The following is a 15,421-nucleotide window of genomic DNA, read 5'->3' on the forward strand; positions in this document are numbered from 1 at the left end:
TCTAAGCTCAGCTCCTGCACTGGAAAGTGGCTGGCACTGTCCCTGGCCTCTGAGCCCACAGCCAGCAGCCCGCCTCCGCCCCGCACACAAATCCAGTATTTAATCAGTGACATTGTGGCCTACACTGGCCCAAAAAAAGCCAATAGACAATGTTAATTTTTCTTTTATCGGTGCCAATCAGATATGTGACTGATATATGGGTGCACCTCTAATAAAAACAGCAGGCATTGCTAATTCATGTAAATGGTACCTTGAATATGGAAATAAGTATGATTTGGAATGCCACATTTAAACGGCTGCTGTATCTGAAGGCATTTTAAGGGGCTTACGTGGTTTTAATGAACAGCAAGAGGAATCAGTAATCCTAACTGTGGTATAAAAACCTAGTTTCTTAGCTTCTCTCAGACTGAAGTGCTTGCACCTGGACAAATAGCCTTTAGATGTACTTTTTACTGCATACTTAAATCAATGTCTTAAACCAAGTTTTATAACATTATAGAATAGCCTCAAACATTGCTTGCAAATACAGAGCAGTGGTTTTCAATCTTTTTTTTTTTTTTTAATTGTGAACCCCTAAAAAATTAAATGGAGGTGTGGACCTCTTCATAAGTGATTGATCATTGTCTAAGGGCTTGGTGAAAGATGACTATCTGCAGACCACAGACTGAAAACCATTGACAGAACAAATGAAAGATTCAGAAAAAACCCTTTTTAGCTACAATAAAAACCATTAGCTTTTCTTAAAATGGATTCAAATTTAATATGGACAATACTCTTAAGGTTTAAATAGCTTATCTACAAACTACAGCACTGTTTAAAGTTTCAAATTTGGTGACAACAGGAAATAACTGCAAGAAATAGGCATTCTTAAAGATCACAATTTTCCAAGATATGAGGGGTGACCAAAAAGTTCTAAGACTTAGCCTTTATTTTAAAGAATAATGTACAAACAGCATTTTTATGAGCTGTCCCCTTCAAAGTCATCTCTCCCAGATGATATGCACTTGCTCCAACGTTCCTGCCACTTTCGGAAGCAATGCTGGAAGTCTCCAACTGTGAGTTTCTTGAGTTCCGCTTTCGCATTCTTATGGATGGTTGGAATGTCATCAAATCTCCTTCCTTTCAGTTTCGTTTTGATTTTTGGGAACAGGAAAAAAAAAAAAAAATCACATGGGGCAAGGTCAGGTGAATACGGAGGGTGTGGTATCACAGGAATGTTTTTTTCAGCAAAAAATTCTTGAATGGAGACAGCAGTGTGTGAAGGAGCGTTGTCATGGTGCAGAAACCATCGACCATTTGTACACAGCTCGTGGCGGTTTCTTTTAACTTTATCCCTCAATCAAATCAAAACCTCTTTATAAAAGGCCTGATTGATTGTTTGACCACTCGGTACAAATTCCTGATGAACAATACCCCAAACATCAAGTCTTCATACATTTCATAGACATCAGGGCTGGAAGGGACCTTGGGAGATCATCGAGTCCAGCCCCCTGCCCAAAGGGCAGGAAGTCAGCTGGGGTTATAGGATCCCAGAAAGATAAGCATCCAATTTACTCTTGAAGGTATTCAATGTAGGTGCTTGAACCACCTCCGATGGCAGACTGTTCCAGACCTCGGGGGCTTGGACAGTAAAGAAATTCTTCCTTATGTCCAGCCTGAAACGGTCTTGCAGGAGTTTGTGACCGTTCGACCTAGTCATCCCTTGGGGCGCTCTGGTGAACAAACGTTCCCTCAGATTCTGGTGGTCACCCCTGATAAACTTATAGGTGGCCATCAGATCACCCCTGAGCCTACACTTTTCCAGGCTAAAGAGTCCCATGTCTCTCAGCCTATCATTGTAAAATCTGTTTTCCTGACCTCTGGTCATGTGCGTGGCTCTCCTCTGGACTCTCTCAAGCTTCTCCACATCCTTTTTGAATTGTGGAGCCCAAAACTGGACGCAGTACTCCAGCTGTGGCCTCACTAAGGCCGAGTACAAGGGGAGAATGACGTCCCGGGATTTGCTCGAGAAGCATCTATGGATGCAAGCCAGCGTTTTGGTCTCTTTATTAGCCACAGCATTGCACTGCAGGCTCATGTTCATCTTGTGGTCAATGATGACCCCCAAGTCTCTTTCTTCTGCAGTGCTATCCAACGTAGCACTGCCGAGCCTATAAGGATGCTGCAGGTTTTTCCTCCCAAGGTAGAGAACCTTGCATTTTTCGGTGTTAAACACCATCAGGTTCTTGTCTGCCCATTTGCTAAGCTTGTCCAGGTCAGCCTGGATCACCCGCCTATCTTCTGGCTTGGATGCTTTGCCCCAAAGTTTGTTGTCATCGGCGAACTTGGGCAGTCCACTCCTGACTCCAATGTCCACATCGTTAATGAAGATGTTGAACAGTACGGGTCCCAGGACAGAGCCTTGAGGGACCCCACTGGTCACAGGGCACCACGATGAGTGACTGCCATCAATTACAACCCTCTGGGTCCGACCACGGAGCCAATTTCTCAGCCAGCGGATCGTGGTGGAGCCAAGGCCACAACTGGCCAGTTTGGCCAAGAGGTGATCATGGGATACCAGATCAAAAGCTTTTTTGAAGTCAAGATATATGACATCAATCTTTTCTCCCTCATCCAGGTGATAGGTCACCTGGTCATAGAAGGAAATGAGATTGGTCAAACAAGACCTACCCGCAACAAACCCATGCTGGCTATCCTTTAAGATGTTAGCCTGGGCCAGTCCATCAAGGATGGCCTCCTTAATAAACTTTTCTAAGATCTTCCCCAGGATAGAAGTCAGGCTAATGGGCCTGTAGTTAGCCGGATCCACTCTCCTCCCTTTCTTGAAGATCGGCACCACATTGGCCTTCTTCCAGTCTTCTGGCACTACACCAGAGTGTCAGGAGTTTTCAAAGATCCGTGCCAGGGGCTGGGCTATGACGCTCACCAGCTCCTTGAGTACCCTGGGATGCAGATTGTCAGGGCCAGCTGACTTGAAGGTATCCAGCTTCTCAAGGTGTTCCTTCACGAGGTCAGCGTTTATGGAGGGTAAGGGATCCCCATCACCCAGATCTCCCTGTCCCATAACAGGCATGGGCGTCCCATGGGACTGATGAAAGACTGACGCAAAGCACCTATTTAATAGTTGGCTTTTTCCTGGGCGTCAGTTGCCCCATCTGGTTTAGCAGGGGTCCAACGTTGCCCTTACTTTTCCTCCGGCTCCCCACATATCTGAAAAAGGACTTTTTGTTGTCCTTGATGCTTGAAGCTAGTTGGAGTTCAGTTGCAGCCTTGGCTTTCCTGGTTTGCTGCCTGCCGGACCAGACCAGTGCAGAATAATCCTCCTTGGAGGTGAATCCTGTCCTTTGTAGGCTTTCCTTTTTAGCCGTAGGAGGTCTACTAGGTCCCTGGAGAGCCAGGAGGGCTGCTGCACTTTCTTGCTGCCTTTCCTCCATGTTGGAGTAGATTTAGCTTGTGCATTGCCGATCGATTCCTTGAGAAGCAACCACTCTTCTTGAACTCCCATCTCCCTGGGGTCATGGTCCCTAAGGGCCTGACCGACAAGCCTCTTGAGCTTGTCAAAGTCGGCTTTTCTGAAGTCAAGGACTTCTGTGTTGCTGACTGATTTGCCAGTTTTACGGCGGATGGTGAAGGTGATCAGCTCGTGGTCGCTGTCACCCAGCTTCCCATCGATCACTAGGTTGCCGATTAGGTCATCCCCCGTAGCCAGTACCAGGTCGAGCAGCGCTTTGCCTCTCATTGGCCCATAGACTTCTTGAGTCAGGTAGAGGTCATCCACGCATGAGAGAAAGCTTTGCGCCCGCTCAGATTTTGCTGAGTGATCTTCCCACTAGATGTCTGGGTAATTGAAGTCACCCATGACAACCAAGGTCCTGGAGCAAGAGGCCTCAGTCAGTTTCCGGGCGAACTCCTGGTCAAGCTCAGGACTTTGAGTGGGAGGACTGTAGTAGACTCCCACCGTTGTGTCCCCTGTGCCATATTCCCCACGAATTTTTACCCAGAGGGTCTCTTAGCTGTCCATGCTGGTCGCCAACATCAGCTTGCAGGGACATGTAGCTTTCCTTCACATAGAGAGCTACACCCCCGCCCCTTTTGTCAACACGATCCCTCCTGTACAGGGTATAGCCCTCTATACCCGTGGTCCAGTCATGGGTGGAGTCCCACCAGGTCTCCGTTATCCCAATGACATCATAATTCTTTGCACTGAGCAGGAGGATGAGCTCCTCTTGCTTGTTGCCCAGGCTCCTGGCATTAGTGTACAGGCAGGCAAGTGTCCCCTTGGGGGCTCTTGCCTTGCCTACAGATTGGGCAAGTCTTAGAACTTTTTGATCAAAACACGTATATTTCAAAAGGTGGGGAAGTTTCAATGTCAGTAAACTCAGAATTAATTACAGTAACAGGATGATAAATATGGAGACATGGAATGTTTACTAATTAGAAACCGTACTTACTTTAAAACCTCTGTATACCCCTTAGCAGCAGCTACATGAAGTGCCGTACCACCAGATTTTGCATGCCTGACATCGTTTATACGGCCACTGTTAAGCCACTGTCTTGCATCTCTAAGCATTATTCGTTCTTCTTCTTTTCTAGCTGCTTCTATGTCAACCCCTAGTTGAGAGAAGAAAAAGAAGTTATATTTAAACAAACAAACTAACCAACCTAAACTGATTTCCAGGAGGATTCTTGCATCTGCTTCACATGATACAGTAAAAATCACAAATAAATAATATCATTTTTTTGCAGCATATTAGGTGCTTCCCCTCATTTTGCAGAAGAGGCTTGATATATCTTACATAGAATGTAAACAATACCACAAAATGATGGACAAGGAAAGACAGAAAAAAAATAAATACAACAATTTAAACAGAACTGAATGCTTTGTGTGAAGTTTAAAAAGGATGTGGAGTTTTCCAAAGTAGAGCACACACAATGCAAACATCTTTTAACTGACAAGCCACAGTAAGGGAAGAAAATACACTAACTCAGGGAAAGGCAAAAACCTAAGGCTAGATCTAAGCTAGCTATAAATATATAGATAGCTACATATGCTGAACAGAAAGCTTAAAGACAGCTGAGAATGATAAGCATAGGAAAAAAAAAAAAAAAGCTTTTGGCAACTATGGTTATCAAGAGCTCAAATCAAACTAGTTGGGCATGTAAACAAAAATCATGCCTATTTCACTGGTAATCAGGCCCAGGTTAGAATAAGATCCCCCTTGAAGTTATATACAATTGAACCACAACCTTGAATGGAAAACAATTAATGTTATTCACATAAATTAGTACTGCCAACAAGTTCTAAAAGGACACAACAATTTTTTTGTTCCTCAAGGACACCAAGCATTTTGGTTTCCGACATTTTAATATGAGCAAAAGAAATATGGAAGCCAAGGGCTACACTTACATGAAGTTTAAAAAGTATTCACAAAATGGAGAAGGAAACAGTAGCTGCAAACAACCACCTCTTCAATTTTATGAATAAAGGCGTTAGGATGACTACTTGGGATGTGAGACACCCTTTTTAATCCCTCATTTGCTTAATTTCAAACCCATACTCCATACTTCCCAGCATAATACTCTAATCACTGGACTTTGAGGTTTTTTGATGAACCTCAACTGTTTGAATGCAAAATTCTAGGACTACTTTCTATTCTAACAAGAATCTCTGGTCCCTATTTATAAAATGTTTACATATGTACCCTTTACTTGATTAAAAGATTACCAAGCAAACAATTAGTATTATTGATAGAACCACAAGTTAAATAAGTAGGGACCAGAACAGCCACCTCCCTGCCGGGCCCCCCTTGGGCCCTGGGGGAGGCACACCTGGGCCAAGGGTTAGCAAGGATTTAGTTGGGGAGCTTCTGGAGGGGTTGGACGTATTCAAGTCAGCCAGTCCAGATGATCTCCACCCTAGAGTTCTAAAGGAACTGGCCGAGGTCATTGCAAGTCCCCTGGCACGGCTTTACGAGCAGCACTCATGGTGCTCTGGTGTGGTGCCGGAGGACTGGAAGAGGGCCAACGTGGTTCCCATCTTTAAAAAAGGCAGGAAGGGAGACCCAGGAAACTATAGGCCGGTTAGTCTTACCTCGATCCTAGGTAAGCTGTTTGAGAAAATTATGCTGGCACACATCCAGGAGGGGCCAGCAGGGGACTGCATGCTTAGGGGCAACCAATACGGGTTCATCAGTGGCAGGTCTTGTCAGACCAACCTGGTGGCCTTTTACGATCAGATCACCAGATCATTAGATGCAGGCGCAGCAGTGGACATAGTCTTCCTGGACTTCCGGAAGGCTTTTGACACTGTCTCTCACCCCGTTCTCATTAAGAAACTGGGGGGCTGTGGTGTAGACACCCACACAGTGAAATGGGTCGCCAACTGGCTGGAGGGCTGCACCCAGAGGGTGGTAATGGATGGGTCCTTCTCAACCTGGAAGGACGTGGGCAGTGGGGTTCCGCAGGGCTCGGTCCTCGGGCCTGCACTGTTCAACATCTTCATCAGTGATTTGGATGAGGGGGTAAAAAGCACCCTGTTCAGATTTGCTGATGACACTAAGATGTGGGGGGACGTGGGCACACTGGAAGGATGCAACAGGCTACAATCAGACCTAGACAGGTTACAAGGGTGGGCAGATGAGAATAGGATGGGTTTCAACACAGACAAGTGCAAGGTGATGCACCTCGGGAGGAACAACCGGCACCGTACCTACAGATTAGGGAACTCCCCTCTTGCCAGCACGGAGGCGGAAAAGGATCTGGGGGTCATCATTGATGCCAAGATGAACATGGGCCGACAGTGTGGGGAGGCAGTTAGGAAGGCCAACCGCACCTTGTCATGCATCCACAGATGCATCTCGAGGAGATCCAAAAAGGTGATCCTCCCCCTCTATGCGGCACTGGTCAGGCCACAGTTGGAGTACTGCGTCCAGTTCTGGGCGCCACATGTCAAGAGGGATGTCAACAGCATGGAGAGGGTCCAGAGGAGGGACACTCGTATGATCAGGGGACAACAGGACAGGCCCTATGAGGAGAGGCTACGGGACCTGAACCTGTTCAGTCTCCATAAGAGAAGGCTGAGGGGGGATCTTGCGGCCTGTTATAAACTAGTCAGAGGGGACCAGCAGGCATTGGGGGAGTCACTGTTCCCCCGAGCACTACCAGGAGTGACCAGGAATAACGGTCACAAGCTGGCAGAGGGTAGGTTTAGGTTAGATATCAGGAAGCGCTATTTCACGGTCAGGGCGGCTAGGGTCTGGAACCAACTTCCAAGAGAAGTGGTGCAGGCTCTTACCCTGGGGGTTTTTAAGAGGAGGTTAGATGAACATCTTGCTGGGGTTGTTTGACCCCAGAACTCTTTCCTGCCATGGCAGGGGGTCAGACTATACGATCTGCTCAGGTCTCTTCCGACCCTAGAAACTATGAAACTATAAATGCAGTTATAAGCAAGCCACAGAATTCATCTTGAAACATTACATAAGAAGTGCCATGCTGGGTTAGACCAGGGATGCTCAACCTCTAGCCAGTGGGCCAAATGCATCCTGCATAGCAATGACATCTGGCCAATGGGTTGGGAAATTCAGTGGCCCTGGAGTGGTGGCAATTACTGCGATCACCCTCTCCCACTGCCAAATTCCCAAACTCCAAGCTCCATATTGTGGGTCAGAGCTGGGCCACACCCTGTTCCTTACTCATGGCCAAATTGGGGCCAAGCTGCATCCATCCCCTTCTACCTACAGGGCTAGATACATGAACGCCATCTGCCCCTGGAGGCTGGGGAGAGGGCACCAGAGGGGAAAGGACCTCCCGCAGGTGGTGGTGGCAGTGTTACCAGCAGAAGCATGGTGACGGTAAGCTCCCTGAGGCAGCCACAGCAGTGTTGGCCGGGGGCGGGGAGAGGAACAGCCACCACGTGCAGATGCTGGCGGCAACACCCAACAGCAACCGGGGACCGCCTGCAGACACCACCAGCAGTGTCAGCAGCAACTGGGCAGGTGGAGAGCAGTGACCGCCCACAGGCACCACAAGCAGTACTTTTTGCAAGGGGTGCATCACCAATGGCTAGGTCATACCCTCTCTCCCTCCCTTGGGGCCAGGTTGGAGCGGTCAAGCCCCTTTCCCTACAGGGTCTGCCCTGAGCAACAGACCGGGACAACAAGCTAGATCCAGCCTGTGGACAGACCAAGTACTGCCCATCCGGCATGCTGGGCAAAAAGGTAGAGTCCACCGAGTCAGACAATAGTCTACCTAGTGCAGGGATCAGCAACCCCTGGCATGTCAGGGCGGCTAGGGTCTGGAACCAACTTCCAAGAGAAATGGTGCAGGCTCCTACCCTAGGGGTGTTTAAGAGGAGGTTAGATGAACATCTTGGTGGGGTCGTTTGACCCCAGTACTCTTTCCTGCCATGGCAGGGGGTTGGTCTAGATGATCTGCTCAGGTCCCTTCCGACCCTAGAAACTATGATCTCACCTCTGGGCATAGTCTTTGGAAGGAACGAGCTTCATTCCTCCAGACCTGAGCTCTCCGAGATGCTGAGCAGAGCCACGTGGCTGCTGCTCACGAGATGGAAATTGGTACAGCCCCAGGCTTCAGCTGGGACCCCAGGCCAGTGGCCCCAGCTCTGCCACTGCCATCCTGCATGGCTGTGGACAAGTCCCCCGCTCCCCCATGCCTCTGTGCATTGCAGCTTAGAGTGAAGGTGTGATTTGTTCCCTGGGGCCAGGGTTGTGGGGGGAGGGGCCATGCCCCAGGAGCCCTTGAGGAGACTCTGGCTTACTGCCTCAGTCCCTTCAGGGTACAAGGACAAACTCCCCCAGCTCCAGCCCAGCTCTCCCCTCCCCTGCTGTGCTGGCCTGACCCGACCCTAGAGCAGTGCCCTGGACCCAGTAGGGTGTTACACATAGCCAGTGCTGTCAGTCCAGAGCCAGTCTGGTTTGCTTTCCTGGGGGAAAACACTCCTTGATGCCCCCTTACACCTGCTGCCTTGGCACCAGGGTGGAGGGACTGTGGTGGGGATGCGCCATTGTGTGGTCTTCCATCCTCTCAGGGGATAACAGTTTAGATGTCCTGTATGGTCCTGCCACCTTAGGGACTTAGCTGTGTGGAGTGGGTGGGTGGCTGGGCTGATGGGGCAGGCTCCAGGCCAGGGTTCAGCCGGCCACGCTGCAGCCCAGGGCCTGGCTTCCCGAGGAAGCACAGGGGCTCGAGGGCTCAAGGCATTGTTGGGTCAGATTTTGTCTGGTGCCCCAGTAGCCTGGCTCTGTGTGCCCACACATCTGGTCCTGTGCGTCTGTGTGTGCACATATGTCTGGTTCTGGATGCGTGTGTACATGTGGCTGTTCTGGGTGTGTTCTGGTTCTCCGTGTTTCTGCACATGTGGTTTTCTGTGTGCGTGTGTATGTGTCTGGTTCTCTCTCTTTTTCCTCATTCTTATTTTTCTTTTTTCTCTCTCCCTTCAACATGCTTAACAAAAAAGGAACACACAAAGACAATATTTATGATTATTAAATAGATTAATATGCAGTGCATCCTACAAGGTACCCCCTCACTCCTCTCCGGCCCTCATTTCATTTTTCTGGCATGCCGGCAATCCGGCACATTCCAAGGTAGACGCTGTGGGTTTTTTGGCTCTCCAGCCAAAAAAAACAAACAAACTGTGCTTACCCCAGACCTAGTGATTCTCAACCATTTCAGGGTCAGGTCTTCCATTACATTTTTGAATGTGGCAGCACTCCTGGGTGAGAACCACTGCTGGTGCTTCCTCATATTTAATTCAGTGCTTCTCAGCCAGGTATTGCTACCTCCAAGTAAAAGTAAACCATATGCCTGCTGCACAGCCAGACCAGGAAGGGCTGTCGCATATGTGCATGGTACTGTTGCATTGGGGCTCTGATAATCCTAAAGCAAACAGGAGCTGCCTCAGCTGTGTATCCCTTCTTTGTCCATCCCCTTAGCTCTCCCCAAGCTCCTCCTAGAAACAGAAACGCATGGGTAGCATGTCCCACATGGCTCGGATTCTGGGAGGAATGTGAGGGTTTTGGGGATGTGGACTGGAAAGAGCTACAGCACCAGTCAACTCCTGCCCACTTAAGAATTAATCAGAGTCCTAAGGGAGGAGGAATGCCCAGAATACTTTTACGTGGTGGCTGTCCCCACAGCAGCCTCACCTGCCTCGTGGCATCCCTGAGGGGGATGTCAGTACACCCCAGTTGAGAACCAGTGATATGGCCCAAGAGAAGGCCTGTACACGATCTCTTCTACCTGTATCTGACTGATGCTAATGCCAGAAACAGGATTCCCACTGGTGAGAACAGATAACTGCAGGATCCTCTTATGCTGACAGAGGTATCGCAAATCCTCTACCCCATTGCCTTGTTTCCCAAAGTGGAAAGTAGCAAATGGCATAGACAAAAGTATGTATTATACGGGCCATGTATAAAAAGGTCCCTGTCATATCCTCAATAGCTTCAATAATCATTGGTTAAGGTATTTCACAATGTTCTATTTAATATCTCCCTATGGACCTGTCCTCCACGTTTGTGTTTATTCCCATTTTGAAGCACTAGGTAATAAGATATAACCTCCTGTGACAATGAGTTTCATAAATTAACTACATGGTATATAAAAAACTTAATTCATATAATCATCTACTAAAACTCTTTGTAAGCGCTTCATAAGAAAATATGGTCAAACCTGATCAAAAAATCTACTGGATATTCACTAGACAAGAGGCTAAATTTACATAAGCAGGTACAAGACTGTTCATGTCTCTACTACAGTGCATGGATGTGACAGGCTGAACCAGGGGTAAGCAACCCCAACATGGGTGCTAGAGTTTGGCACATGAAGGCATTTTTGCATGGCGCGCACACACTTTGGAGTTGATGCCACAAAAAGGATCGGGCCCTTCACGGCTCCTCTGCCATCTGGCCCTGGTATGCCAATGTCTTACAAGTCAAGGTTGCAGGTGTTTTTGGCACTCTGCCCAAAACACTTGCTGACCCCTGGGTTAAATGATTCATTGTTAAACCAATAAGTACAGTGATAACTGGTTAACTTACCGGTTATCCTTTAGCTCCGGGTAGGAGCAGTCTGGCATGGAAGGGGGGAAAGGAAACCATACGATGCCTCAGCAGGAATTGGAAGGCAGAGGGCGGGAAGGAGAGAGAGAGAAGCGGGGAGGAAAGCAGGGAGAGGAGGGGTGAGTGGGACCAGTACCCATAGCCTAAGAAGAAAATGAGTAGCCTAAGAACTCAGAGATCCTGGTTTTCCCCAGTTTAAAAAAATTGCAAATTCTCTGATAAAAAACCCGAAATCCGTGATAAAAATTAAAGACTTCCCACAGGCCCCCACCAGCCCTGCTAATGCTGCTTACTCCCCCTGCCCCCGCTCCTAACAGCCTTCCTAGTCCTGCTCATACCCCTTACTCCCCCCACAACAACCCCCCCAGTCCCACACACGCAGGCACAGGCAAACATGCACACAAACACATACACCCCAGCAGGTAAGTGCGAGTGGGGAGATGAGGGGGGGAAGGAAGGGGTTGGGAGGGTATAGATTGAGAACAGGGAGGAGGAGTGCATCTCTGTGCCTGCTCCTGGGGGTGCCACCCAGCCAGGGGGCAGGGAGAGTTTGCATATGTGACAGCCACCACTACCACTGCACTGCCGCTGCCACACCTCATGCCACTGGCCAGCAGCAGGAAAACAGCATGGGACACAGTGGTATGGCATGGGACACAGTGGTATGGAAGTGGCCACCACATGTGAGCCCCCACTCCCGACCAGGCGGGCGTGTGCGGCTCGCAGAAGGGCACTGCTGCCCTTGTCCCACCACCCCTGCTCTGAGCAAACGATGCACCACTGCACCATATCTCTGCTCACACACAGCAGCTGCTATCACCACTGCACCATCGTCCCTGCGCCGCTCGCCCGGGGAAGGGGGAAGGGCAGCAATGCCCCTCTGAGGCTCTCACACCTGGCTAAGGGAAAGGGGGGGGGGGGCTCACAAGCAGCCACCACAACCCACATCCTGTGCAGCTTTTCTATTACTGTCACACCCCACACCGCTTGCCAGGGGGGAAAACACATGCAGCAGTGGCCACCACCACTGCTGCTGCCACACCTCGCACCACTTGCCTGCAGTTGGTGGTGGAAAACCCACCCAGTTAACCCTAATGACTCTTTCAGCAGTTAGCCGACATTGAGCTCTACACTGCCTCCGCTCTACTGCTAGCAACATAGCTAGTTTAGAGCTCCATTTAAATTCTAATCCAGTGACTCTCTAAGGAACCACCAGATTCTTTGAAGGACACTGCGAAGTATGACGAAATAAGTAAAGTGCAAGGAAACATACAAATAAGCTAAGTAAATAACTGCAACCTCAGACTTGCCCCCACCTGATTGATCCCCCACTCCCACTGCAAGGAGGTAAGCACTATAAGAATTAAATTAGTTGTTGAAATCAGACGCCACTCAGTTCACAAAAGTTACCGAGAGGTGCCTGAAGTCCATAAAGTTTGAGAACCACTGTTATGATTACTGTAGCACAGACATACTAGGTGAGCTTTGGTGAAAGTTTGTATGAGGGGTGTCAAACATGTCCAGAGCCCCATCATCTGGTCCCTAGTGCTGCTCCTGGGTCTGATTATACTCGCATAGTGCAGTGTGCACCCCTGCAGGGTCCACCCCTATGGCTTCTACTCAGTTCAGGCAAGGAGGAGGAGGCTGACAATGACAATGACAACTACTATAACAAAGTACTGACTCAGTCCAAGCCTCCCACATCAGGTTGCTTTTCCTCCCAGAGGACCTTATATATAATATCATTCAAAATGCTAAATAATTCACAGAAAATAATGTATCTGAGGTCTCCCAATACTACAGCAATGAGATCATGAAAATCTATTTGTAAAGAAACTAAAAGACTATCACATTTCTTCCTGAACTCAGAGGCTATATGCAGTTTTCAAAATGTTCTCTGGAGCACTCAAGTGACTTATAACTCTGCAGAGAGATTAGATTGCACTGGTCTAATAATAAAATCAGCCCAGAAGGAACAAGAGCTTAAGTCAATAACATACTATAATATATCCATGAAGCTTCTATATACTTTACAAAAATATTATCATTGGATCATAGAAAAGTAGGGCTAAAAGGGACCTCACACAAGGTCATTTAAGCCAGCCAGGCAGGATTGTCCCCCAGCTATAACCCCACAGGCATGCAACTGTCCAACCTTCTCTTGAAAATTTCCAAGGATGGGGATTCCAAACTTTTTTAGGTAGCCTCTTCTAATGCTTGACCATCTTCATAGTCAGAAATTTCCTCCTACTCCCCAACCTAAATATTTTATGCTGCAGCTTGATTCCATTGCTTTTAGTCCCATTCTCTATGACCACAGAGGAAAGACCATCTCTAGCCACACTATAAAAACTGCCCTTTAGGTATTTAAGGCATCAAATCCCCCTTCAGTCTTCCCTTTTCCAGGCTAAACAGTCCTGGCTCTTTCAGGCTTTCCTCATAAGTCTTGCTTCTCAGGCCAGTAATCATGGTCATCATCACTCTGTGCTGGACTCTTTCCAATCTGTCCAACTCCTTCTTGAAGCATGAAGCCAATGGTTTGACACAGTACTCCAGATGACGGCCTCACCAATGCTGAATAAAGTAGAAGAATCACTTCCCTTGATTTGCAAGTGACACTCCTATTAAAACAATGTATTAAGCAGTATAATAAACTGTAAATTCTCTCAGCATATGAATCTGACTTCAATTGAGTTAACAGTGCAGCAGATTGCTACATGAGGTTTATGCATCCTGTGCCACTGATAATCAGTTAACACTTCAGATCAGGAATGTCTCAGTGGAGAAGCCCCATCATTAACAGCTCTCCTGGAGATTCACCATGATGCTTTGACTGCCTTTAGGAGCTGATCCAATTAATATCACTTGTTTAGCTGTTTCTGCATGCGTCTCCCTATCTGGTTAATACAATTACAGCAGTATCTGAACTTCTTTTAATATAAATTCTAATAGTTAGCTTCTTGTATTTGTTTGATTTCTATTACGTCAGAAACTATTTCTAAATCCCTCTTTTAAAAGTGCTAGTATTTAATGTATTTCTCTTTGCTTTGTTTACAAATAGAGCCTATATATCAATTTATCTTTCTGTGACAATAACTTACCTAAATAAAATGTTTATACTGCATTTCCTCTGTGTATGAGAAACCCATTAGTCAGATAAAGTACTCACTTTTGCATGTTACTCTCTTCTACAACATGTCAAAGTACTAATACTAAGAACACTTATCCACAAGTAATTTCTGAACCTGAGTAATCCCTGTGAGTTCACTTGCACATGTAAAATTAAGCATGTATGTGCATGTTCAGTGGGGTATCTTTTTCTATCAAGCAAAATGGAAAGTTCCAATTAGTGAGAATTTTCAAAGAAAAATCTTCCCAAAGGCTTATGTTTGAACTGCTCATGGTTACGGTTTAAATATGATCTCCATGCATACGAAACTGAAGTGTTTTTAATTGACAACTGGTTTTGCCAATGAAAAAAAATATGACCATGATGTGGAATTGGGGACTGCTGTCAGTACACCCAAACAAGTCTGTCTCTCACATGAGATTGGCTATGGAAGACTGAAAGTACCATGCTTGCAAGCCATTTTTAATTAAATTTCAAACAGGACCAAACTAGTTACCATGGTTGCATTTCCACAGTCAAATATAAAGGAAAGGTGCGAGTCAGAAAAAGAAATGCATCAATTTAAGTAAAGCATTTTATTTTATAACTTACAGCACGTCAGATAAGATAGATATAGTTAAACTAAAATACGCCTCCCGCTATTATAAAGTACAGAAATTAGAACGTAAACATGTCTTACACCACCTTAAATGGAGTTTCCCTCTTTGCTTTTGTTTACTAAAGCTCAGGAAAAAAAAAAAAAAGAATACTGCTTCTCAAACACAGTAAAGTAGTTTCTCTCAATGGCCCATAGATGGCAATGTAGTAACTCAGCTCAACAGTATCAGCTATTCCCTTACAAGTAATAGTAAACTTAACTGTGGACAGGCTAACAAATTTTAAAATTGTAAATACAAAAGATAAGTTTGTAAACTATTAGCTAAATGCTTTAAACTCAGGTCCTCAAAAAGTTTCACACAGTAATTCTAAGGCAGATAAAGATTATACTGTTCTGCAAATATTTTATAAAAATTCAATATAAAATTCAATATAAATACTGAATCAAATCATTGTTTCAGCATTCTCTATCTATATGAAGAAAGTATACATACAAAACATAAGCTCTAGGTACAGCATGCATGAATATGAACCCACATTTACCCTATTTACAAAATAGGGTATGCTTATAACTAGAAGCTGCAGTTTGCATTTGTGTGCATGCTTAAAATTG

General features: G+C 46.6%; 1 protein-coding gene across 4 annotated transcripts in view; it reads right to left on the reverse strand.

Moving 5' to 3' along the window:
• PPP1R12A (protein phosphatase 1 regulatory subunit 12A) overlaps positions 1-15,421 on the reverse strand; it is a 194,812-nt gene that overhangs the window by 89,123 nt on the left and 90,268 nt on the right. For all 4 annotated transcript variants that reach the window (XM_090042597.1, XM_090042594.1, XM_090042595.1 and 1 more), the window contains exon 4: positions 4,452-4,611. In XM_090042597.1, coding sequence (XP_089898723.1) covers positions 4,452-4,611 — 160 coding nt within the window. The remainder of the gene's footprint in view (positions 1-4,451; positions 4,612-15,421) is intronic.

The sequence above is a fragment of the Crocodylus siamensis genome, chromosome 4 (genome assembly GCF_052110815.1).
Source record: "Crocodylus siamensis isolate JL-2025a chromosome 4, ASM5211081v1, whole genome shotgun sequence".
Classification (NCBI taxonomy): domain Eukaryota; kingdom Metazoa; phylum Chordata; order Crocodylia; family Crocodylidae; genus Crocodylus; species Crocodylus siamensis.